Source organism: Protomyctophum parallelum (assembly GCF_964188405.1).
Source record: "Protomyctophum parallelum genome assembly, chromosome: 7".
Classification (NCBI taxonomy): Eukaryota; Metazoa; Chordata; class Actinopteri; order Myctophiformes; family Myctophidae; genus Protomyctophum; species Protomyctophum parallelum.
The window spans coordinates 21,638,435-21,664,695 of record NC_139705.1 but is presented as its reverse complement, the minus strand read 5'-3'; the positions used below and the strand labels follow the sequence as shown (position 1 = coordinate 21,664,695).

At 42.1% G+C, this 26,261-nt stretch overlaps 2 protein-coding genes across 4 annotated transcripts; one reads left to right on the top strand and one right to left on the bottom strand.

Moving 5' to 3' along the window:
* The first annotated feature begins 5,262 nt into the window (after positions 1-5,262).
* Positions 5,263-10,287, top strand: c1galt1la (core 1 synthase, glycoprotein-N-acetylgalactosamine 3-beta-galactosyltransferase 1, like a). Of its 3 annotated transcripts, XM_083768831.1 has the most exons (5): positions 5,263-5,559; positions 5,818-6,082; positions 6,402-6,614; positions 7,729-8,396; positions 9,409-10,287. In XM_083768831.1, exons 3-5 carry the CDS (start codon positions 6,449-6,451, stop codon positions 9,730-9,732), a joined length of 1,158 nt encoding a protein of 385 aa, XP_083624957.1. In that variant the 5' UTR covers positions 5,263-5,559; positions 5,818-6,082; positions 6,402-6,448; the 3' UTR covers positions 9,733-10,287. The 3 variants fall into 3 exon arrangements, with proteins under 3 accessions (XP_083624957.1, XP_083624958.1, XP_083624956.1); XM_083768832.1 differs by having other exon boundaries at positions 5,263-6,082; positions 7,732-8,396; XM_083768830.1 differs by having other exon boundaries at positions 5,263-6,082.
* Positions 10,288-10,934: 647 nt separating this feature from the next.
* On the bottom strand, positions 10,935-13,352 carry tac3a (tachykinin precursor 3a). The gene is made up of 7 exons (XM_083768340.1): positions 13,300-13,352; positions 12,678-12,796; positions 12,475-12,574; positions 12,132-12,161; positions 11,962-12,015; positions 11,783-11,849; positions 10,935-11,205 (listed from the first exon to the last, which is right to left on the bottom strand). The coding sequence occupies exons 2-7, from the start codon at positions 12,780-12,782 to the stop codon at positions 11,187-11,189; spliced, it is 375 nt and encodes a 124-aa protein (XP_083624466.1). The 5' UTR covers positions 12,783-12,796; positions 13,300-13,352; the 3' UTR covers positions 10,935-11,186.
* Between the last annotated feature and the right edge of the window lie 12,909 nt (positions 13,353-26,261).

Genomic DNA, 26,261 nt, shown 5'->3' with positions numbered 1-26,261 from the left:
CTTAGTGGTGTATCGAATCTTGTGGACCAGATCCACAAGATGCTGTACTCTGTCGTCAACCCTAAGCCATTCCAGCCTGTCAAAGTGGGCAGGGGTGAGGTGGGTTCGGGGAGTGAGGCCAAGTAGTAGCCTGACCAGTTTGTTTTGGGAAGTCTGTAGCCTTGTTTTAAGGGCCTTTGAGGTGCTGTGGTACCAAGAGGTGCATGCATAGTTGAAGAAACCTTGTACTTGTCCTGTTAGGGTCTTCAAGGTGTTTTTGTTGACCAGTGAGGAGATCCTGTATAGGGATCTTGTTCTTTGGTTGACTTTTTTGATTACGTTGGTGGCCATTTTATCACCGGAAAGATATTGCCTCCAGAATGGAACCTAGGTAGGTAATTTCATCTTTTCGTGTGATAATATTGTCACCCACTCTAACCAAGAAGCCATCTGGTTTCAAGATTACTGCTTGATCCAAAAATAATGTTGCACCAGTCTCCCAGCACCAGGCACTTCATTCAGGAGTGGTGGATTATAATGGCCCTCCAAAAGCCTATCTCCTATTTTGCACTGCTTGGCCCCTTCCAATCAACAGCATTGCCAGACTGCAGCTTTCTCTTCGCAGATGAGTTCCCCCAATTTTCTAAAAAAGGCCCACCTGGCGTTTCGGTCCCTGACTCCCTGGGTCTGACACTGACAGGCCTGTTTAAGGATCCAGCTCTGCTATTAAACAGATCTACATGTATACTGCAGCTCTGGTCTGGTCATTTGTGGAATTCAAGATGAGAGATATGTGCTTAAAGACACGCTCATCATCATTGTAGGATATACACAGTGAAATGGTGTGTGTAATTTTGAAATGTTAAAACAGTGAAAACACTGACTGGGTGTCAATTTTGGAGGTCTTTACAATAACTGATCTACAGGTTATTTCCGTGCTTGGGAGGACATCTAGTGGTCAATGTTAAGAGACATGTTCTCTGCTCATAGACCCACACAAACACAGCACATACTGTCTACAACAAAGCGTCCTATGTGTCAATTCACATTTCTAAAGACCCTTTTGTCCACTACTAAACAAGAAAGATCTTAGTGACATTGTTCATGTTCAACTGCAACTTTGTGCTCCATTCATCATTTCTAACTAATAGGGTTACACAGTGTGGTGGTTGAATAGAAACCAATGTGGGATTTATTTATTCCCAGATTTTATTAATATCCCCTAACTAAATGGAAAAGGAGTCCTGCACACACTGACATCACCTCTGCAATTGACTTAATTTTTTTGTCTTGTCGCAGAGCAGCAGAGGTGAAGTCAGTGTGAGACAGTCATAAACAAAAAATAATCTGTAATTTGAGATTCAATTCAACAGCACAGTAACAAAAATCTACTCCCATCGAAGGTCGGGTTTTCCTCTCAAGCCACAGTGACCCTGTATCACTAACACAGAACAGAATATATCATAATCATGAAATTATTAGAGGACAGGAGATGTTACTTTGCTTGCTAGAGGATAACATTCTTATTCAATGAGACAAACAGAATTTTGGGACCAATATGGTGTTGAATTATGAGGCCTTGAACTTCTCAGAACACAAAATGTTGACCTGCAGCATTGTCTGTCATTGTAAACTTTCACCATTATACTGTACACTGTACGCACAGACCACACACCTGAACACTCTAACGCTCTTGGGTAGATACTAAAGATAACATTCTGTCATATTACCAATTAAATACTAGTGATCATACTTGATCTCATGGCATATCTGGCTCTGCTACAGTACATATCACTCAGCAGTCAGCACATTAGAAGACAGCCATTTCAGAGCATGGAGATATATACCCACCCCAGCCTCAGGCTTCAGAGGAATTAAAACACATTAGTAACTGGTGGATGATGTACATATAAGAGGAAATACTGTATAATACAAGGTAACCAGATCATAACAGCGGTGCTCTCTTCTCTGTATACGCTCTCTTTACACTTGTCATTGTACTCAGTTTAAATGCAAAATACTATTTGAATGAAAAACGAAACAAAGAAAGTTTATTTTGTTACTTACAGAGTATGCCGTAACTTTTAAAATGGGTCGATTCCACCAAGGTTGATACAGAATTATAGGACTGACTGTGTTTAAAATGGGCCACGTCCTTCCTCTTCATATAGCAAGCAGACTGCTGGTAAAACACCAGGTTCACCTCAGAAATTATGTTAGTGAGTTTCCTGATAATAATCTTTTCTCACAGATTATCAGGAAACTCACTAACATGAGTTATATTGGCGTGTGCCGTGCATGTGTGAAAAAGAGAGAGATAGAGATGTAATAAATCGCTAATGGGGTAATAGCTGACAGGACGTAATATTTCAAATATCAATATTCATAATTAATGAATTTTGAATTATTAAAATATTACAATATAATAATTATATTGCTCACGTCACTGTATAATGTAACATGAGTTCTTGGACAGACTTGCAATAAATATTCCAATCGGTACTTGTACTGTAAATATTGAGATAGAATACGACTTCTTAATAATAATTAATTCTTAATGAAAATCATATAAATTTATTAAAAATCAAAATGTGTACAAACAATCCCAAAATTGACAAAGGTTTAAATAAACCCTTTTGATCATAGTAAGGTCAGGTAAAAGTATCTCATGAAAGTATCTCAGGTAAAAGTATCTCATGAAACAAATAAAGAAAGAGAAACATGAAATAATTTAAAAAAAAATAGCAGATCTACATTCAAAATAACAATCTACCCTGCCCTGAACACTACACTCAGTTGCCATTTTTCATGTGAGATATGCTCGCCTGTGTTGTGGAGGAGACGTCAGCAGTGGATGGCAGGCCCAGGATGATGTAGCTGCATGTTGCTAGCCAGGGAGGCTAGTGGCTGGCGCCAGCCATTGTCTGTAGCTGTACATCATGTGGTAGCTGGGGCCGTGTGCTGCTGAGCTCACCCAATCGGCTAGCGGCAGCGGATGGCAGGCCCAGAAGGATGTAGCTGGGCGGTGGTTTTGTAGTCGTCAGAGGCAGCTTGCTTCCCCGGTTTCCCTCATCGGGATCAGCTGTGCGTTCTTGGTGACGCTTGGCTTAAGCTGACCCTCTTGAAGATTTGAGCGGTAGAGAAGACTTGAGGTGTCTTATCCCCGCTGTGGTGTTGATAAGCGTGTAGAGAGGAGCTGTAGTCAGTTCAGTTCTGGGTTGCCTCACGGTCTCTGGGAACCGGCCGCTGTGGCACTGAGTCTGCCCAGAATGGCTCCTCTGGTGTGGGGACAGAAGTCGACCCAGGGCCTGGTCAGTGAAGGAGAGCTGTGGGGGGGGGGGAGGGACATGTGTCTACCTTCCCTACTCCTTCGCCAGTAGATGAGAGGTAGAGAGAGCCTGAAGAGAGAGAGATGGCTGCTTGGACAGCCATCTTATATCGAAGAGGCGGAGACTAGTGGTCCTTGTCATGCAAGGAGCTGCTGGATGTGTGTGAGCTGTCATGTGTGGCACTGCCCCTCTGCTTAAAGCCCAAAGTACTATTTCTGCATTCATTGGAGAATATCAGAGAGGACAACTCTGATATTGAGGGTCTCCCCTTTTTGTGTCCTGCAGATGCTATCAGTATCCTGCATTCCAATGGGCAATAAAACTCGCATTACGTAGGGGTCCTGGTTCAGCCCCCCTCCCTTCTCTAGGAAGGTTTGTTTAGGTTGGTGGAACCCAAACTCATTCTCAGCACGCCAAGCAGTGTCCCTGAGAACATGGGGGGGGGGGTGGAAACTTCATATATATGCACAACCAGGGACAAATTAGCTATGTTACCTGCAGAAATGATGGTGGGGGTTAATCCCAGCTGGTTACACTGTTACAGTGGCATTTTCCAATCCAGTAAATAATTTTACTACACACACTAGTCTATTTCTTCCATCCTGGAAATACTTGCATTACAATAAATAGGACGATTGTGTGCACAGTGTAGTGGTTCAAACGCACATGCATGCACATCACTGTCATGACATGACATGACGTGCAGTGCCAGGCTCAGGATCAACTTATCAAGACTGCCAGCAGTGCCAGCTGCTGCCTCATGTTGCAAGAAACTGTTTGAGCTTCTATTTTATGTACAACTAGAAAAAGTGCCCTTCCGGGCACAGGTCTCCACCAGGTTATCCACAGATCCGTGCAGTTAGAGGTAAAAACACTTTTCGGCCAGTTATAGCGCCACCTTGAGGCTGAGTTGAAATTGTTCATGTGGCATTTCGTCCTCGGCCTAGTGGGAATGTGGGTGCACAATTTCACGGAAATCACGCGATGTGTTCATGATTTGCAGCATTTTGTTTGAAACTGAGCACTCCTGTGAACTTTGGAAGCCAATCTTAACCAATCAGGATGGAGTCTGATAAATCTGAAAGACCCGTTTCGTTGAATGGCTCTAGAGAGACTGTGTACCAATTTGCGTGATGTTTGGACAAAATCTGTAGGTGTACTGTGCAAAAACTTGTTTTGCACAAAGCGGCCTCCTGGTGGCGCTATAACAGGCCGTTCTGGAAAGTTTGGGGCAGAGGTTCATCGTTGGCATCCAGGGAGTGTGTGTGCAAAATTTGGCATCGACCGGGTTGTTTTGCACAAAGCGGCCTCCTGGTGGCGCTATAACAGGCCGTTCTGGAAAGTTTGGGGCAGAGGTTCATCGTTGGCATCCAGGGAGTGTGTGTGCAAAATTTGGCATCGACCGGGTTAACGGTGGCCGAGATTAGCTGTTCACGGACACACGGACGGACACACGGACGGACACACAAACGGACGGACGGAGTGCAAAACATACTCTCCCCACATGCCTTCGGCCTGGTGGAGACAACAATAACTGAATCTGATCCCAATTCCCACACAATTATAATATGTCATGGTGTATCAGATAAAACCAAAATAGATCATTTGTTTGCATGGTTGAAGCTTTGGTTTAACTAATTCATGTATAGTAGTTTTTGCGTGTATTTTGGGGGCTTGCATCCACCCTTTGACTGACTGACTGACTATAGTGACTGACTGTTCATGTTCAGATTATGGCTGATGACAGACAGACAGACAGACAGACAGACAGACAGACAGACAGACAGACAGACAGACAGACAGACAGACATACAGACACTTTTTGGGGAGGGGGGGGGGGGGGGGGTGACATGGAAGAAAGGCGGGCTCTTATAGTTACGTCATCAGTAGCCAGCCAGTGAAAGGCAGAGCCTGGTGAAATGCTGCCGTAGTCGGTGATGCAGAAGAATGTGAATTTATTAGTAGCTAGGCTAAGCTTTTCCTCAAACATTATTTCTGGACTGTGTCTGTTGTTATTGTTGTGCTCTCAACAAATGACAGAACAGTCCAGAAATGTACGAACAAGTTAACAACGTAGTCGTACAGTTCTGATTTGGCGACGAGGGGTACAGGCGTTGCGCTGCATGCCTGTCAAAATGAACAGGATACAGCTTTCAAAAGCATTTAAAAGCCTTCGGCACCCCAGGAGTAGGCTAGAGCAGAGCAGAGCAGAGCATATCGCGTGCTCACATGACTGATCCCGCACAAAAAGGTAAATAGCTCATTCCTCAATATCTCAAAATAAGAATTTGAGTATTTGCGATATTTCTACCTATGCACGTCACATCGATTTTCTATTGCAAATATGCAATTTCGCCTACTCTATGGACATGTAAGTTACCCCCCGCCCCCATAGCCTGCCTATCAGCTATCAATAAATCCGCATTTTGTTTTTATTAATCGTAACATCACCACCAGGCACCAGCAAAGAGCCAGCGCACACAAACTGACCACCACTGGTTTTTTACAGGATCGTCACTCAGTCCTTCATGTTAATCAGTAACATATGTTCCTGACATGGGGTCCTTAACCTCAGTGGTGGCTTAGACTAGGAAGGAACCCAATGAAATCATTATTTTGGCCGTGGAATCTGTTATGTCTGACTCTGGAGGATTGGAAAGAGGCAAAGAGCAATAAACCCGCAGACATCTGGCTTGACGACGTACGCCTATATGAAAAGAATAGGCTACCCTGAATTCCCTGCCGCCTTCCTTGAATCTGGCAAAGATGATCAAGTCAGTGAACACTATTTATTATTATTATTATTATTTTTATTATTATTATTATTACCATTATTATTTTTATTATTATTATTGATGATGATATAATTATTATTGAATAGCCTATTCAGTCAATAATAGGCTTATATAAATTATTGCATTTAAGTGTGATGTGTTAAAGTAGTTAGCTACTTAATTATAACTTACCTACGCTACTTTTTATAGTAGTCTACTTTAACTGTCCAGTCTGCATGCTCTTTTCAACACCAAAGTCAAAAAGCAAAAGATCAGTTATTATAATTGACATATTGCATCTATTGTTGTTTTTTTCCAGGCAGTCATGATGTAAACAAAAACAACAACCAAAGACAGGGTTCCACCATGAAGGCCATTGGCTCCCGATGGGCGTTCTCCCTGGGTTTTGTGGCGGGAACCTGCAGCATCTACTTCTTCCTGCATCAAGTGGGGTTCGAGAGAAGCTCCCCGATGCTGCCCGATTCCCAGGAGAAGGCTGCAGCAGTGGAGGAGATGAGCACAACTGTCTGGAGTAAGTTTCTGCGGTCAAAGGAACCCTTACCTAAGATGAAGCTGGGACTCCCCACTACATATTGTATAAAATTGTGTTGCAGATTTCATAAATAGTTTCATAGACTTGTTTGACAGCACTAGTATCATTATTGATGTTAATGTATTTTTTCTAGACATGTAACCACTTAAACGGACAATAAATACTTAGTAAAACCTGGCCTTTCACTCTGGGTAACAGGTACGGTCGCCCCCATCTCACCCCCGCTTTTTTCCGCCGACCTCACGCCGACCGCTCGGTGCGGCGGTTTTTGTATTCTTTATTTTGTTTAACTGAGAATAAGTTAGAAATACGTTTAGGGTTAGGCATAGTTTTACTGGGGTTATGTTTATGTATAGGGTTAGGTTTAGGCATAGTTTTACTGAGGTTAAGGTGTTATGTTACTTTAGGAGCGAGTTGTTTGGTATTCTCACACTGTACTTAGTCTGCTCTTTTTTCTACACTGCTAAAAATAGCCCACAGAAAGCTCACAGATCTGCTAATTATTTTGCTAAAGTTATAATAGAGATGCTGGGGTTCAAATGGTTCATATAGAAAAAAGAAAAGAAAAGTCCTAATTTGTCAACATTTAATTTACACTGAGCAACACACACATTGTCATCAGTAGTTGTCGAGTGTGTTGCTGTGAGGTTATGTTAAGTTAGGGGTAATGTACCACCAGGCAAGTAATTGTTTGGAGAAGTGCTTTTCCAATAATGACTGCCTCACTGAATTATCCTCCTGTTTATCACATGGATACTACAAGGAAAATCGGTAACATTGATTTTAAAAGCTTGAAGCTCTGCAACCATAGCAATGTAAACAGATTACAGAAGCAGAGCAGCAGTCTGTTATTGAGAACAAACAACAGGCCTGATTGCCTTGATCGACCAATCCACAATCCAGTATTGAACAAAGCGGTGTAAAATAAAATAAATGTGTGTAAACTACAACCAAGCTCGCTTGAACGTACACTTTTATTTTTAAACCTCCATGACATGATACTGGCATTACAGGAAACAGTAATTGTTAACAGTAACATCATGGCAAGTCTTTGGATGAATACTAATGACTACGCCTACTGTCTCCTGTACAGTAGGCGAGGACAGTCTAGTGGCGGATGAACTCTACCAGAAGGTTCGCATACTCTGCTGGGTGATGACGGGACCGCACAACCTGCAGTCGAGAACTCACCACGTCAAGGCCACCTGGAGTCGGCATTGTAACACGGTGCTTTTCATGAGCTCCGTGGAAGACCCTGATTTCCCCACCGTGGGCCTGGGCACCAATGAGGGCCGCGACCAGCTCTACTGGAAGACCATCCGGGCATTTCACTATGTCCATGAGCACCACGCCCACGAAGCAGACTGGTTCCTGAAGGCGGATGATGACACCTTTGTGGTGGTGGACAACCTCCGTTGGATCCTTTCCAACCATAGCCCAGAGGAGCCCATCTACTTTGGCAAGAGATTCAGGCCCTATGCCAAGCAGGGTTACATGAGCGGAGGTGCTGGGTACGTTCTGAGCAAAGAGGCCCTCAAAAGGTTTGTGGGGGGCTTTCGGACTAAGGTGTGTACACACACCACCCCGGTGGAGGACCTAGCCCTGGGGCAGTGTCTGGAGAAGATGGGTGTCCTGGCGGGCGACTCCAGGGACACCTTACAGCGGGAAACCTTCCATCCATTTGTGCCAGAGCACCACCTGACTACTAAGTTCTCCAAGAGCTTCTGGTACTGGAACTATTGCTTCTACCCGATTGTTGAGGCAAGTCTCTGCGAGTCAGTTGCAAGTGCCATCAATTGTTACACTCAGAATTGAATGTATAGAGCATTATACTATGTCAATTTTTACACTCAATGTGTAGGTTTAGTATACGGTATATCAGAGAGAAATTATGAATATTTGATGATTTGGCCCACTGATACTGGCCTACACAACCTCCGCATAGACACAACCTCTGCATGGAAAGAGAGAATGGAAAATTATACTAGTTTGATGTTAAAGTGGATGATTGCTGGGAAGACAATGGCCCGTCAACAATAGTGGAAAAATAGGCAATTTGCAACAGATGATAAGGCTGATTCATTGTGCTTTGCAATTGAAAGGAGACGGGTTCATTACTGAACGGGTCAGGGTAGATGGCCACAATGCAAGGTGTAAACACGCCACTTATACTGGGCCTTTGTAAGAAAAACACATGCATCTTTAATAACAATGCAATTATCTATATTTTTCAGGCTCCAAATAAAAGGTGACATTTTATTATACGTCAGCGCATGCATACAGCATAGTCAATGGGTACAAAGTGATTTGTGCTGTTTAACCCGAAGGCCATTCTACAAATGCCTTCTAAATCAGTAGTTCTCACACTTTGAAGATTTTTCTGAAATGTAAAAATAAAGAAATAGCATATTTATAGATAATATGCTATTTTTGAATAGCCAACACTAAAATCTAAAATCACAGAGATGCTTTCCCAGTTTTGGGTTAAGAGCGCTGCAACTACCAATTATTGCTATTAAAAACTGATCTACGACCTCACAGCTATTTTGCAATGTGATTGCAAGTGTGAGCTGGTAGATCTGCTTTTTTGCTACTTTGGAATCAAATATTGATTTGAAATCAGTTATTGTAAACGATCGATTAAATCAATTTGTTAGTTACATTAGTTAGTTTGATTAACTGTCGCATGTCTTCATTGCCTACTGTTTAACATGCTGCGTGTTTTTGGAGCCTATAATGTATACATGTGTATGATTGTTTATGCCTTCCATAGGGCCCACAGTGCTGCTCCGACCTGGCTGTATCCTTCCACTATGTGGAAGCAGAGTTGATGTATACACTGGAGTACTATACCTACCACCTGCGAGCCTACGGCTACAGGCCCCGCTACCAGCCCCCACTAGCCCAGGGTCTGACGCCCCGCTACCAGCCCCCACTAACCCAGGGTCTGAGCCGACGCATGCAGACAGAACAAGCTGCAGGTCACACAAACCATCCAGACATCACTGTCAGTGGGAAAACGATGACACCATACCAGTACCACAGAGGAGAAGAGGACAACACGACTGCAGTTACGCAGAGGCGAGCAGCTGCGTAACTGCCTGCGGTCAAAATGCGCTTTAGAGAGTGATCTGATTGAACCCATGTATAAGTACCACTTGTAGCAACGTGTACCACAGTAAGTGGACTATTCAGGGTTTCATTTGCATTAAGCATGGTACCTGTGCAGTGGGCACAGCTGATTATGTTAGAGAAGTGCACAACGCAGCGCTCCCATTTTCTGTCTAGTGGTGGTTGGAAGAAAACAGGTTATTCTACTAGTTTTCATTTAACAGTTCTTTCCTAGACAGCAGTGTCATATAATTTAATGTACAAAAGGTTTGAGTGAATAAACTTTTATAAGATTTAGGATTTGGTAACATCTAATGGAACAACCTAATGGGTATAACCAGCTTAGTTTATTCAAAATATTCCATGTCATCACATCAATCATCTTGTGGTGGTTAATATAACTGTGCATTAACCAATTACATAATTTGACATCTTGTAACTACAATGAATATTCCTGGTGTGTGTTCAGCATGTATGTACAAGTATAGAAGCAGGAAAGGGCTCATATTCTGGTTCTGCTTTTATTCTAGATTAATGTGATCTGAACCAACAGCCTTACAGTATAATGTCGCCCTGACTTCAAACATAATAAAATGAATAACAACAAATGGCTGATTGTTTTCTTTTTCTTTCTTTCTTTTTACATCTGCATTGAAATGGCCGACATACTGTGCCACCCAGCCTATTCATGTCAAAGACAAATATGTCATAGTAGACAATTAGCGCTGCAGTGCCTCAGGTCAACAACCTGATTCTCAGCCAAAAACATGCCTACTCTTTTGATCAGAGAAAGAAATTGAGTCTGCAACACCGATAAGGAAAAACTCCAGCTCCACTGGTTTATTAATTCAACGTTTCGATCACTGGGATCTCCTTCAGGAATAGTGTGACGGAATGGGTGTGCACCTTTATATATTTGTATGAAGGTGCGGACTCTTTCTCTTGTACTGCCATTTGTCCAGCACCTGGGCTAGAGTGGATGTGAATGCTCTATTACCTTTGTACTCTTTTGATCAGCACAATATTACATGCATTACTCTTCATTTCATGTTAAGATGCTCAACATTGTAAACGGGTGTAAAAGAGACATTAAGCAGGCTGTGAAGATGTCCCCAATCTGCATCCATAGACTGTGATAATCCAACAAAATGTTATTTACAAAAAGTGTTTATTCTGAACCTTGAAGAAAAGAATCATGTCGTAAAGAAATAGATCATATCAGACGTTTCTGTTGATTGCTCGCTTTCACATAATACATAGTATACAAACTCACTGTATAGTTAATAGTAGCCATCATGAGCCATCTGGCAGGGGTAGTATTGTGTCATATATGCTTTGCCATATGCATCAAGATTTAGTCAGCAACTGTTTTTTTTCTTTTTCTTTTTAGTATTCTCTGTGATCTTCGGTCGTTTTAGCCAGGTGAAATAATTGATGTATCTATAGCCCACGACGATACCTGGAAAACATAAACAAAACATAATTACAAAGCAATGACATGAGCACTACTTGAAAACAAAATACAAAAATAAAAAATACTCTTTAACAAATCGTACAATCTTAACTGTTAATTTAACTGAAAGAGTATATCATCCAAACTTTGTTGTTATAGGTGGAAATAGGTGACATTTTTTGATCAAATATTTAAATTATATTAAAAGAAAAGGCAAAAATGCTGATGATGCGATGCGAAAGTCCGGTCTAGCCAACACAACAATGACTTGGTATACTCCTGAATAGCTGCCCTCCACACTCGCCTATATAATAATATATTTATTTCGTTATAAGTAAGCGGTCTTGATTGATTAAATAATGGTTAAAACCGCCAAATGGATGTGACACATAAATGCCAATTGTGCTCCAATTGTGGTACATTAAAATTTCAACTGGACAAACAACAGTGCAAGAAACAATACATCATTTAAAATATCAATATCTAGCCTACAATTTAAAATCGCTTTGTGATGAATGTGATTAAATGTCAAATGTGACGGACAAGAGTAATCCACCCTGCTGAGCAGAAGAGAAGCACCCACCTCAGTTTACATCTGTTGCTGAGGAAAACGCCTCTTGCCTCTGGGTACTCTTTAAGGGGACCGTTATCTGAGAACACGCACCAAGGCCAAGCACAATGAAGAGAGCATAGGTTAAATCAGAGATTAAACATACACGTTGTATATCCTACACTATATAAGTGACCACAGCCCACACTCACTGGGCTCTGTGTTTCTCCGTCCCATGAGACCAAAGAAAAGGTCATGCATCTCTCCTGGTAAAAAAAAGAAGAAAAAAAAAAACGTAATTTAATAATGCAAATTATGGGGAAAATAAGGGCTACAGTAGGCCTATATCATTTGCAAATAAAAATAAAATAAAATGTCTTACTTTTTTGTGGTGAAGGCACAGCATTTGGATCTGCAAAAAACAACAAAAAAAACCATTCAAACAAATTAAAGACATCATAAAATCTGCAGATAGTCTGTTCGAATACAAATATACTTATAAACATTCTCTCTCTCTCTCTCTCTATTGTAAAGAAAGATAGAGATAGATAGATAGATAGATAGATATTTTTTAATATATACACGTATATAAAATTAAGAAAATATAAAAAGAAACCTCAAAAACGAAATGGTATAAAAACCATTTAATGTAATGGAGAGCCTGGAAAACAGTCAACTGTTGCGTCTATTCCCTGGAACACCGTCCGGGGCACTCACTCACTCACCGGCGCTTCTTCTGCCCATCAGACCCACGAAGCTGTCATAATCCAAATCGCCATATCTCTTCAGAATGCCCCGCTGGAGGTTTCCAATGCCTGTGTTCTGCTGCAATGACATGGATCAAATAAGATATTATCCGTTTGGTGTGGAAAAAATGAAAGGAACTATAGCCTGTCAAACTTATTTTGCGCGTCATGAAGAAACGTACATCTGAGGATGCTCTGCGCGACGCGGGCTCCTCGCCGCATCTGGACTGACTGCTTCGAGGTTTCATGACGAGAATCAGAGCCAGTAGCAGCAACCCTCTTCTCATCTTCTTTACGACACCTGTAGCCTCCATAAATGTGAAATATTGAGTTATTTATATACCTTAAAAGAACATGGTGCGTTTATGGAAACGAAAGGAGAATTGTTCAAGAATTGTCCAGAATATATTAATCATTCAATTCGCCTATTATTGTGATCAATTTTGCCAAAACCCCCCAGACTGCAGCCAATTAAACTTTGCATAAGTCCCCCATGTCGCGAAGTAGGTAGAACACCTGTTGCTCGTGTAGCTGACCGTGCGTTTTGTGCGTAAAAGCGCATGTATAGCCTAAGGTTTTTCAGAAACATAGAGTTCTGCGCGGTTTTGTCAACGTCAAAGCACATATTGTTTTCAGTCAGTCGGTTTTCCTCTCCAACAGCGAATGGTCAAAAACGAAAAATGAAAAAAAGAAAGCAGCCGATCCATTAAAAACGGATTTATATGAAAGGATCTAAAAGAAATCTAAAATAAAACAAATTGTAGCCTAAAACATTAAAGCATTTAAAAACGTCCATCAGCCTACCTGTTCTCTTCTGAGTTAACGTAGTGTGAGAGGCAGCGACCTGCAGTGGAGTGGTGGAGAGGACAGTGAGAGAGACATCTACCCATCGGATCATTAAATGACAGCTGGCTACCTGCGTAAACCCAATCAGCGTCTGACGCGTAGGTGTGGTCTAAGTCAAGCTCTTACATCATTCACGCACGTTTGCTGTAGTAGGTGTTACATTTTCGTATCTTGACAGTTGACAATGAGAATTAATTATGATGAATAATGAAAATAGGACACCGTGGTCTATAATACGTCGGAGTCTATACAAATCCCGTGGGCAAATTGCTAGCATATTCAAGCAGTTGTGCAGTTTTATTGAATTAATGTCAGTCATTGTTGCAATGAGGAGCTCCAGCTTGGGTCCATGACTCCATGACCATGCAAGTTGTCTGTCAGCAATAGAAAATGAACTTGGACTTGGACCATTTTGAATTTATTGATGTTATCAGTGAGTGTGTATTGGACCATACATCTGCATAATGTCCAATGCCATGCACAATGTGAGGTCAGGTGAACATGATAAAAAGCTATGAACATAACTGACAGTGGCTGATTGATCGCGTCAGTAGCATAGTTGGGTCAAAAACATTTAGTTTGATTCATTAAGATTCAAGTTCAAATTATTATGCAGGACGGGCAAAAAATACTTTCTGGCCTTGACAGCCCATACATCCAAACAGAAAAGTCCTACTGTATGCATTAAAGTAACAATGTTAAACGTTGTTAAACTCACTTTGCCTCTCACTTTGTCCCTCGATTTGCCACTCACTGTGTATATGCATGCGTAATTTGCGCAGTCATAACCAGGGTTTCTATACCCACCTTGACCCTGGGTGCACCACCATAAAAATCATGTTCTCCCATGCACTTCTCCAGTGCCTTGAACAACACTATACAGCCACACCGGTGTGCAGAGAAGCTCGTTGTGATGATGCAGATATGGACCATCACCATGGCCTGACCCATGCTGGCCTGGATCACATCACTGGCAGGCCACAATAGATCAGACTGCAGGGTTGACTGCCAGAAGTAGTCTGGAAACCAGATCTGCATGCCACAGGAAGGGAAGATTTGGTATGGCAATTACATTTCGCTCACCCCAGAGTTGTGGGTGACCAATCAGAGCCCACTATTCAAAGTGAGCCTTTTTGACGTTGGAATCTAGAACTGCCCCATGCATAAATCTTCCACACCGATGTTCCAGACTAATATACTACGCCGTGATATTAGTCTGGCCATGCCAGGCTATAGTGCTAAAGAGTATAATAATTTTACTAATAATAATTTGGTCCCCGGCCGCTCTCCTTTGGGCTATTCTTCGTCACTACCTACGGTGAAATGTGTCCTCTGTCCTAAGTAACAGGAGCACCACAGGGGCAGTGCCCACTGCCCAGGGAGAGTATAGTGTCAGAGACACTTTGACACATAGACTGGGGCTGGGACGGGAACCCCGGGGGTCCCCCCCGGATTTCACTTTGAAGAGCACTGGTAAACACTGTGGTTGACACTGACATGCTCCTAGTAACAGTGCCCCTAATTCCTCCTCTTTGGCCATGCAATTACTATATGGTCATTGTCAAGATGCTAATCTTTGTACTGTAGGAAGTAATTATACATCATGGAAGATGTATTGATGTGATTGGGCATCCAGGCAGGAGATTCATGCATTCACGTGTGTGTGTGTGTGTGTGTGTGTGTGTGTGTGCGTGCGCACGTGCGTGCTGTAATAAACATTTTTGCGCCACATAATCAACAGAAAAGCAAAAAACATATTTAGCAGAGGAAGCAATTAGTGGCAGGAAGCAACTCAATGAACTACAAGGTCAATCCAAACATCTGTCTTAGTAACCATGAGGCGCAGTATAAACTAAATGGAAGACACATTCAATTAGTCATCTATTTATTTTGTTCTCAGTGTTAATAGCCGGGGAGCCACAGGCCCAAAAGCTCAACGGTTAAGGATTAACCTGTGATGTCATGCCATACTTTTTATTTGTGTTTTTTCTATTCACTTGGTCATTAAAGTCCACAGAATGAGAGGCCTGCTCTGCCGAAAACATTGCGGAAAAAAAGTTATCGCCATTTTTGTATACCACACCATAGACAACCAATATAAGGCAACATTTCCCACAATGTCACAATTGTCACATGCTTTAAGTAGCATGTGACAATTGTGACATGTCAAACTAGGGGGTTTTCATGATTCTGAATCCATTCATAGCATTTATTTGCACGAAAAACACTCCGTGCGCTATAGCCGTCATCACAAATGTGATGAGGTCAGCAGCACATTTGGGCAAGTGGCTATGGCCGTTTTTAGGCCAAGGAGTGTTTTTCGTGCAAAACTAATTTCTGGAATGGATTCAGAATCATGAAAAACCCCTAGTTTGACATGCCACAATTGTCACATGCTACTTAAAGCATGATGACATGTGGGAAATGTTGCCTTATATTGGTTTTGGTCTAATGTCTATCTATGGTGTGGTATACAAAAATGGCCATAACCTTTTTTTCGCGATGTTTCCAGCAGAGCAGGCCTCTCATTCTGTGGACCTGAATAACCAAGTGAATAGAAAAAACAAATAAAAAGTACGGCATGACATCACAGGTCATGTCCAATTTTGGGCCTGTAGCTCCCCGGCTATAAGCCATATAAAATTGACGTCATTTCATATAATTTTTATAATAGTAGTCTTTTTTAGATGAAAGAGTATAAATATTTCTGTGATATCATAGCTGTGAAACAAGCTGTAGGAAGAAATGTATGATTGGTTGTGGTCTCAGGAGACTAAGGTCTGACTTATGGCCAACTACAAAGAGCCATGCAGGCACACAACAAAATGGTGCATTTAACAAAATGTTTTAGTAATGACCCCCCTCTCCCATATTTCTCTAGTTACTCTACGTGTTTGGGAGGGGAAGGTGGGGGGATCAACATGGCATGGAAAGATCTGAGAGGAGGTTGAAAGTGATTCATTGCATTTTTACATTATTGATGACTGTTTACTCTCTCCTTCCGAGTAATCAAAGAGACGCTCTCAGTGGACAGAGCTTTGGGAGAGAGCGCCAGGGGCTGTTTATCAATAACACAAGAAGCATTATGCATGGAGAGCGGGACAGGCAATACTGGGTGGAAGTCCCTACATAGGAAGCCCATATATATATGGGCACTATAATGCACTGCGGTTCTTAATTGTAATGCTTGAAAGTTGTTTTAGTGCTACCCTGTACATTAGTGAGGATCAATTATATGAAGATAGGTTGAAAAGTGGTAAAATGGTCCTTTAATATATATATATATATATATATATATATATATATATATCTTTTTTTAAAGAATCATCCATGCAGATATGTTTTTAATTATATTTTTGGATATAGCTAAACAATATGAAGTATGGTGATATGGTGATTGTTCATTCGTTGATATAACTGATGGATACTGAAGGTCAGGTGTCATCTCTTCATCCCAAGTTCTGCACTGAGAGAAGAAAAGGCAGAGGAGGAGGAGAAAAGTAAGACATGATATGAGGTCAGAGAGACAGACAGACAGACAGACAGACAGACAGACAGACAGACAGACAGACAGACAGACAGACAGACAGACAGACAGACAGACAGACAGACAGACAGACAGACAGACAGACAGACAGACAGACAGACAGACGACAGACAGACAGACAGAGAGAAACGAAGCGAAGATATAAGGCAGAGAAGAAGAGAGATGGAGAGAGAGAGAGAGAGAAGAAAAGGCAGCAAGTGAGAGAGAGTATACAGAAGAAGAGAGATAAGAAAATGCAAAATGAGAGAGAAAGCGAAGAGAAGATCAGGCAGAGAGTGGAAGCGATACATGTGCATAAACCTTGAAGGGCCAGTCCATAACATTTATTTTTGTATACAGTTACACAGGCCAAGAGCATGGACTTTATTGGACACACAGCTTGGAATTGATGGCCAGTAAGTCCAGCGGGAGTGATATGGTGTGCATGTGTGAACATAAAACAGTCCTTTGCACGCTCGCCGGTCATCCCTGCTGTTCATAGCCAGTGGGGACATGAAGATTAAAATAGACTAATCTGGTCCACTCACTGGAGTGGACCAAGCATGCACCGCTCATTTATTACAATAGGCACTAATCGTACGAGCTGGGGTCGATGGCTTCGACGTACTGCATGTCCACATAACTGTGGAAACCCCTCCATGGGCCACGTAAAATGACTTGGACACATGAACCCCACTTTCCTTCATCGCAAGTTTTCAATGTGTCACTTCCATCTAAATGTTAATTTGAAGTCTCATTCTGTCAGTTAGTGTGTTTTGAAAGTCCATTTGCGTTGAAACACATGGTTCTTCTGTGCAAATACAAGCTGTTGCATTGCCTAGGCAGAACACATTATTGTATTTCAGATGTTTCCAAGACATCTCTCAAAAGTGTTTTATTTTGATCTCTCCTCAGAAGTCCTTTGTCAACTGCAATTTACTCTCTGGAACAAAAAAGAAGCCTAGTGAAATTGAAGGTGAACTGAAAAATGAATAGTTTGCTGGGCATAATGCTATAAGTTGGGCGGACTCATCTGTCTTGAGCCATGTTTCGGTTAGGAATAAAAAATCTAAGGTATAGTCAGAGAGTAGAGAGTAGAGTATTAAGAAAGGTAGTTTTTTTGGTTTATGGATCTTGCATTATATAGGGCCATTTTAACTGGGGTGGGGCATTTGGGTTGTGAAGGTTCTCTTGTCAAAGTGGACAGGTTTCGGAGAACTACACCACAGTCTAAAACATGATGGTGTATTATAATTTTAGGTGGCCTGCAACTAATTATTGTTTTTATGTTACTTGAATTGCATAGGTGAGCAGTGGCATTGTTTAACAGACAATTGGCCATGGAATCTCTCTCTTTAAGACAGTAAGACAGTCTGGATGGTATTGGCCATGGAATCTCTCTCTTTCAGACAATAAGACAGTCTGGATGGAATCTCTCTCTTTCAGGGAGACAATAAGACAGTCTGGATGGAATCTCTCTCTTTCAGGGAGACAATAAGACAGTCTGGATGGTATTGGCCATGGAATCTGTCTCTTTCAGGGAACAATTTTGGTCCCAGTAGAAACAAACAGCACTGCGCATTTTTCAGTCGAAATCCAGTTGCAGAGAATGATGTGAACCTGCAATGGCAGCATCAGCATGCAATAGCATCTTGTCACACTGCATGCAATCAGTGTGTTTTCTTCCTCGATGTCCATCATTTGGAATAGAATGTCATGGATATTAACACGTGGACAATGTTTAAAGGAGCATTCAGTGATTTAGGTGATTTGGAAACCCCACCGGTCCGCCCCAGTAACAAGATGTGCACATGCACGCACTACAGTGGGGGGACACGCGACAGGCCAACAGCACACACACCAAGGCCCGCCCCCGCTCGATCATGATTGGCAGAAGGCCCCTCTCTATCCTGATTGGATGAAGGCTTTGCCACCTAGCCAAAAACGAAACCTAAGGTTTTTTGACCTCCGGGGGTTAACTGGAGACAGGGAGGAACTCCTTATATGGTCAGCACACTCTATAGTAGGGAGGATTATCACAACAAAACAAAAAAAGAAGTGATATTTGAATTAAGTGAAATCACTGAATATACCTTTAATGTTTGGTGCTTGGATATTTAAGCTATAATGTTACATTGCCTGCTACATTGTGTCCAACTAGAAGCTCGACCCAAAGCCCAAACCACACTAGCTGCAACTCCTTGCAGCAAAACAAACCACACCAATGCAACTCCTTGCAACTGCCATTGGGAATAATGGTTGCAAGTAGTTGCATGTTGCATGGCCACCCTCTGGTATGGTTAGGGCCACACTTGTGTCTCAGTGCGATCGGAGTGAATATCTTTGGCCATGTTGTTGTTTCTCCATGAATGTCGTGTGTCCGTGATGGCCATCGCATCACGGAAAGGGATGCGTGCGCGCGTGCGCGTGTGTGTGCGTGTGTCATGGGAAATTACCAAAATGCAACGGCGTATACCAACCACCTTTAGAACGTTTGACATTAAAGCCTATGGGAAATGACCTGAAGGAAACCAACCACCAACCAACGCTTTCAGAACTTTGTCAGAAATGATCAGCTGTCCAGTCACGACATTACACAGATGCAGAGCTGCTCGTCTGATGAAGGCTGGCGTCTCTCTATGCTCTGCTGTCAGCCTCAGCCACTCAGATATCCACTCTCTTGACAACCACCACCAGCATCCATGGAGTTAAACAAAACAAAGAAACAAGAAAAGATGACACGGAACGCGTATAAGGCCGGGTAGGCCGAGTACGTAACAATGATTTGACTCCAACTGACAGCCACATCAGCACGTCATTAAACACAGAGAACCCCTGATCTCCCTATTTTATGCACGTCATCATAGGGAGAACCTTACTTTTTTTCCCTAAAACGTTTAAAACTAGCAGATGAGGTAAAAATCACACCCGTGTGAAGTGAGTGTTGCAACTCCGTGTGGGGGTCGCCGGGGGGGGGAGGGGGACGCACAGGAATGCGCCCAGGGGGCCGGGCCAGTTCCGGCGAGCCACCCCACGTCCGAAACGGTTGAGAAATGACAGAGTTACCGTGTGGGGGTCCCTCTACTGTACCCTCTACTGTACTGTACTGTCACTGTACTGTACTGGCACACCTGAAATCATCATATATATAGTTAATATGTGCGTGTGTTTGTGTGTGTGTTAGGTTGCGCACAGGTGGTGAAAAACAACCATGCTGTTTTCGTGCTCAGACGCACCCAGCCACCCACCCACCCACCCACACATCCGTAAGGGCACCACTCAAAAAAGCATGCAGTATTATGAGCTTGTGGATCGGCTATTTTAAGTGTAGACAAATGGAAAACGTACTGAGCACAGCATGCAAGTGCAACCACGTCTGTAAAGGATCCGTTTATAATTCCGACATCCCATTATTTGGACCGTTAGTTTACTGTGAGGTCAGGGTTAGGGTTAAGGTTAGAGTTAAGGTTAGGGAGTTATAATGAGGCCTATAATGAGGTTGGAATAATGACATGGCACCTAGAGGTCACACTATCAATCTTTATTGTCAAGTGGTTGACAACCCAATACAAGTAAAGTGGTTGAAATTATTAATTGTGCAGGCTCATCAGTGAAGTTAAAAGATATATACTTTATTAAACCCAAAGGAAATTTGTTACATCCCCCGTTCTCTTCTTTTTTTAAATCTTCATCAGAAATAGCGCTCTAGACAGCGTTTTTTTTAATCATAAAAGGCAGCCTCTGTATTTTCCTGTAGGCCCTACTGTAGCAAGTACCATATCAAGTGAGCTGGTACTTTTTCTTTAGGCCTAATACTCATCAAATATATCTATGGTCCTCCTCCTTGGCTTTGTTTCCCATTTTCAGCTGCCAAATAAAATGCCCTCCCTCTTTCTTGTTTTGTCTTTTAATATATTTCATCATCTGTGGCGTGCATTTTTGATGAATTGAACAAGGTGGACCCTCTTGTAAACAAGTGTAATGCTTTATTGGGTCGTCTACTCACAGTTAACAGTCTTTGTATTGAGTTGTGCTGGAAATGTACTGTAATTCTGCAAACTGTTAATAAATATTTCAATCAATCAATCAATCACAGACCATGCAATGCACCATGCTCAAGTAAGTTTAAAACACTCAACAAGTGCCTTGCACATTCTGAGACATAGCAACCCAATATCCAAAACAGATTTCAATGTGAATCATCACTACATTGGGTTCCTTTCAACTACTACCATGTGGAATTATTGTTCGTCTTATATGGCCTATTGTTAAATGCAATGTGACACATGTTGGAGTTGGAGTGAGACATGAGAGAGGTGGTTGTTTTGGGGGTTCTGTATGGGCTTTACTGCTCGTCATTACTTCTTCTTTCATGTAGATGTCCAGATTAGTGTCATGCATTCACCCGCCGTCTCTATTCCGCACCTCAAAGAGGCCAGCCTCCGATAGTGGTCTATGCAGGGGACAGGTGGCGATTATAATAATGTGGTTGGCAGTCTGCCAGGCGGCAGGCCCCACTTCTTCATAGATGTGTTAGTACCCTATAGATAGCAGGCAGTTCAGCATGGGCCACTGACGGCGTGGCAGCTCTTCTCCTTTGACGCCGTCTCCTGCAGGTCACAGATGTAGCGGCGGCTACGTGTGGCGGGTACTGCTCATTACCATAGTGAGAGTGAGGGCAGGTGATATCAATGAGATCCCATCATGCCTTTTCATGTCTGTTTCACTGCCCGGCTCCGTGCTTATTACATTTCGTCCTGCCAGGCTCATCAAGACTGTGTCAATGGTGACAATTGTGCCATGGTGTGCGTCATAATAACGAGAGAGAGAAATTGGAAAGTATTAAACTACTCACTATTGCATTATCTATCCCCTGATTGAATTTGAGCATTTTATATCAAGGTTTTTGTCATTTGTCAGCACTCAATGGAGTAGTAGGCGCACACACATGTCATGCACGGTTGTGTTCATTCATGTGTTTCATATTCTTTCCATGTTGTAGATTGTCCCTTTAACAAGCATGCATGCACACGCACGCACGCGCGTACGTACACACACACACACATGCACACACGCAGGCACGCACACAAACACACACACACACACGCACGCACACACGCACGCACACACGCACCAACATAATAGATACTGTATTCATCGATTTGACAGATACTTCCGAGACTGACTAAGATTTCCCTTGCCAGTGCTGCCTGGAAACACAGTGGCAAAACCAAATTGATGTTACCTTGTCAGTCGACTCTGGCTCTTTTCCATTGCAATTACCTCGACCATTTCCTGGGGGGGTTGATTAAGCCTTATCCTTATTGGCTAATATGGTCATTAGGTTCTGACAGGCAGAGTATAGGCCACATCATCAGACTTCATTGGTCTGATTACAGTGCCCACGTCCTGTTAAAGCCGATACAATGTCAAAGACTGCTTATAATAAAATTATGCTTGGATTGCTATTACTTGTAGGAGATTGCAGAGATTATTTTCATTTTGTTCAACAGTGCTAACCTCTACTGCTGAGCTACAGTGCTTCTCCTAATATTCATGCCAAACAACCAGTGGCGGAAATAAGTAAATTTCCTTTACTTAATTATCAATACTGCATAAATACTCTGTTTAGGGATGTTAATAGTTAATCGTTAATCAATGAATCGCCGTTAAGAAATTAGTCAATAACTTAACATTTAATAACTAATCAAATTAATCAAAAAGTCTCTGCTTTTGCATGTGATGCAAGACAAGACAAGAAGTGCACTTTTCATTTAATTCTATTTCTCATACAATGATGCCATTGCCTGGCACTGTATCGCAAATGGTCAAATAACTATTTGATTAAGGAATATAATATGCCTTTTGTATTCTTTCTGTATATCAGCAAAGTGTAGATTTAGACATTAGACATTGAGGGAAATGAAGATTCTCAGATTTTCTTTTTTTTAAACGCCGCATCAACTAACCGGTTCGATCGATAAGCTTATCAAAACTTATCAACTATTAATGAATGCATACATTTACTTGAGTAAAACTACAAAGGTATTGGCTTCAAAATGTACTTAATTAAAGTACCAAAAGTAAATTTTTATTATGCAGAATGTGCCATTTAAAGATTATAATAATCTTTTGAAAATAGCAGTTGTAGATCAGCTATTTTCAAATGTCCAAAATGTATATAGGGCTGAAGTGGTTAATGTAAGTTTTGTAATATTAATCTAAATCTGTACAAAGTAACTAGTAACTAGAGTAGAAGTAAAAGTATAGAAAATTGGAAATACTCAAGTAAAGTAAAAGTACCTCAAAATTGTACTTAAGTACAGCACTTAAGTAAATTAGTACTTAGTTATCTCCACTAGCCTACTGCAAACAACAGCAATACAAAATGTGAATACTATGGGATGGTCATTTCAGAGACAATGATAGGCATTTTTGTGCGGCGTTCTATTCCACAAGGGCGAAAGTCAATGAAACACATTATTCATGGAACATTCTCTCAATTGACCCCATTACCTTTGAGAGACAATGCTTATTGCTTTCTTGCTATGGAGGGAGGGGTCATATGAGGGGTCAATGTCTGATTAGTGGTCAATGTGTGACAGTTGAAGCCTCTGCTCTTCCAACACCAACCTTCTCCTTGTCTCCATGGCAAAGCCACGCAACATGGGTGACCGACTGGGCCTTCAGCTCTACTGTCCCACGTTGAGGATTGCCCTTCCCGAACACCTGAGAACACACAGTCCACTGATGCTTTTCAAAATGGACAAAAAAAACTACCTTTTTAACAAGCGTTTTGAGCGGCGCCTAACTGCTCCAGCAATGTGTGTATGTATTTGGTTAAAATGGGTAGGGTTTAAAAAAAGGCAAGAGTTTGCTCTGGTGCACTGGCCTAAAAGTGGGTCCTTAAAAACTGCTAAAACTTCTGAAATGTATGTATGTAGGTATGTATGTGTGTATGTATTTTAAAAGGGGAGGCTTTTTTGTAAAAATCCCTGCCCGCAATACCTTCATATATTTAAAATGAGTCCAAAATAGGGTTACCAGTGAAGGGCAAACTGCCTATTCACTGGGGACTATGCAAGGCAGAGGCGTCCACCCCCCTGAGTCCAAGTTTAAGCTAGACCGCATACCTAAACCATACTCTAAAACCCAATGGTAAAATGGATATAAAAAAGGACATTAATAAAACAACCTAAAACCATACAGGAGTAAAAGTTCACCGCAAGGCCTGGATACCATTTATTTATTTTACAGAAAAATGAACAGAAAGGGGATAAAAATCTACTTCTTTCATTAAGACCAGTGGGTGTTACAGTTTGTAATTTTTTTATCCATCTGTGTTCCATGAGTTTCCGCTGTCCACTGGTCCATCGGACTCCACATTCCAGACCTGAAATGATGAGGTTAGCGATAGGATGGGATTGAAAGTGTGTGTACAGAGTTGTGTGTATGTCTGCTCGTTGGATGTGATATAAGTGTTGTTTGAGGCGTGCTTCTAGTGTGTGTCCGGTTTCTCCTATGTAGTGTTTGTGACATTGTGTGCAGGTGATGATGTAAAGTAAACTATATTGGGGGTGGTCAGAGACAGGGGATCTGTGATGGGGGAGGAAGTGTGACTATGGGGGTTGTTGATGAATTTGCGGGGTTTGAAATGGAGTGTATGTGGCTGTGGGGGCTTAGGAGGTAAAGTGGAAAATTTGGAATGCACAAGGAGGTCACCCAGGTTCCTATTCCTTCTTAGTGCCGAGATTACCTGATGTGTTTGTAATGGGGGGTAGGATTGTTGTGTGGTGGTGAAATTTTGTTTAAATTTGTGGTGTAGTGGTTGGAGTGTATGTGAAAATGTGGTTAAGAATGGGAGTAGTGTTGTAATGGTAGAGGAGCCGATAGCCTGGATGGTGGGAGAAGAAGAGTTGGAGGAGGGAAGACCTAGAGGAGAGGGTAATGTGTGGGCCCCGTCCAGGTCCGTCCCTGTCCCCGCGCTGGAGAGAGGCCTTTGATCCGTATGTATGTATGTATGTATGTATGTATGTATGTATGTATGTATGTATTTGGTTAGAATGGGTAGGGTTTAAAAAAAGGCAAGAATTTGCTCTGGTGCACTGGCCTAAAAGTGGGTCCTTAAAAACTGCTAAAACTTCTGAAATGTATACATAGGTATGTATGTGTGTATGTATTTTAAAAGGGGGGGCTTTTTGGTAAAATTCCTGCCCGCAATACCTTCATATATTTAAAATAAGTCCAAAATAGGGTTACCAGTGAAGGGCCAACTGCCTATTCACTGGGGACTATGCAAGGCAGAGGCGTCCACCCCCCTGAGTCCAAGTTTAAGCTAGACCGCATACCTAAACCATACTCTAAAACCAATGGTAAAATGGATATAAAAAAGGACATTAATAAGCCAACCTAAAACCAAACAGGAGTCAAAGTTCACAGCAAGGCCTGGATCCATTTATTTATTTTACATAAAATTGAACAGGAAGGGGATAAAAATCAACTTCTTTCATTAAGACCAGTGGGTGTTACAGTTTGTAATTGTCTCCACCAGGCCGAAGGCATGTGGGGAGAGTATGTTTTGCACTCCGTCCGTCCGCGTGTCCGTCCGTCCGTGTGTGTGTGTGTCCGTCCGTCCGTGTGTCCGTGAACAGCTAATCTCGGCCACCGTTAACCCGGTCGATGCCATATTTTGCACACACACTCCCTGGATGCCAACGATGAACCTCTGCCCCAAACTTTCCACAACAGCCTGTTATAGCGCCACCAGGAGGCCGCTTTGTGCAAAACAAGTTTTTGCACAGTACACCTACAGATTTTGTCCAAACATCACGCAAATTGGTACACAGTCTCTCTAGAGCCATTCAACGAAACGGGTCTTTCAGATTTATCAGACTCCATCCTGATTGGTTAAGATTGGCTTCCAAAGTTCACAGGAGTGCTCAGTTTCAAACAAAATGCTGCAAATCATGAACACATCGCGTCATTTCCGTGAAATTGTGCACCCACATTCCCACTAGGCCGAGGACGAAATGCCACATGAACAATTTCAACTCAGCCTCAAGGTGGCGCTATAACTGGCCGAAAAATGTTTTTACCTCTAACTGCACGGATCTGTGGATAACTTTGTATGCCAACTCCCTAGAGGCCAAGGAAAAACCTTTGCCTGGAATTTTTCACATCTGCTCTTTATAGCGCCACCAGGAGGCCGACATATGTAAAACACATTTTCTATTATTACTCCTTCAGATTTTATCCAAATTTCACGCAAATCGCTACACATGATCTCCATAGTCATGTGATCAAGACAGGTTTGTTTGATTTATCATATTCCATCCTGATTTGCCACGATTGGCTCCTACAGTTTTCAGGAGTAGCCCGCTTTGTACAAATCGCC

Coding starts and splice junctions, on each gene's coding strand:
- c1galt1la (XM_083768831.1), top strand. CDS start 6,449: ATGAAGGCCATTGGCTCCCGATGGGCGTTCTCCCTGGGTTTTGTGGCG. Junction 6,615..7,728: donor GATGAGCACAACTGTCTGGA/GTAAGTTTCTGC, acceptor TCTCCTGTACAG/TAGGCGAGGACAGTCTAGTG. Junction 8,397..9,408: donor GCTTCTACCCGATTGTTGAG/GCAAGTCTCTGC, acceptor TGCCTTCCATAG/GGCCCACAGTGCTGCTCCGA.
- tac3a (XM_083768340.1), bottom strand. CDS start 12,782: ATGAGAAGAGGGTTGCTGCTACTGGCTCTGATTCTCGTCATGAAACCT. Junction 12,162..12,474: donor GATGGGCAGAAGAAGCGCCG/GTGAGTGAGTGA, acceptor TGTTTTTTGCAG/ATCCAAATGCTGTGCCTTCA. Junction 11,850..11,961: donor ACGGAGAAACACAGAGCCCA/GTGAGTGTGGGC, acceptor GCGTGTTCTCAG/ATAACGGTCCCCTTAAAGAG.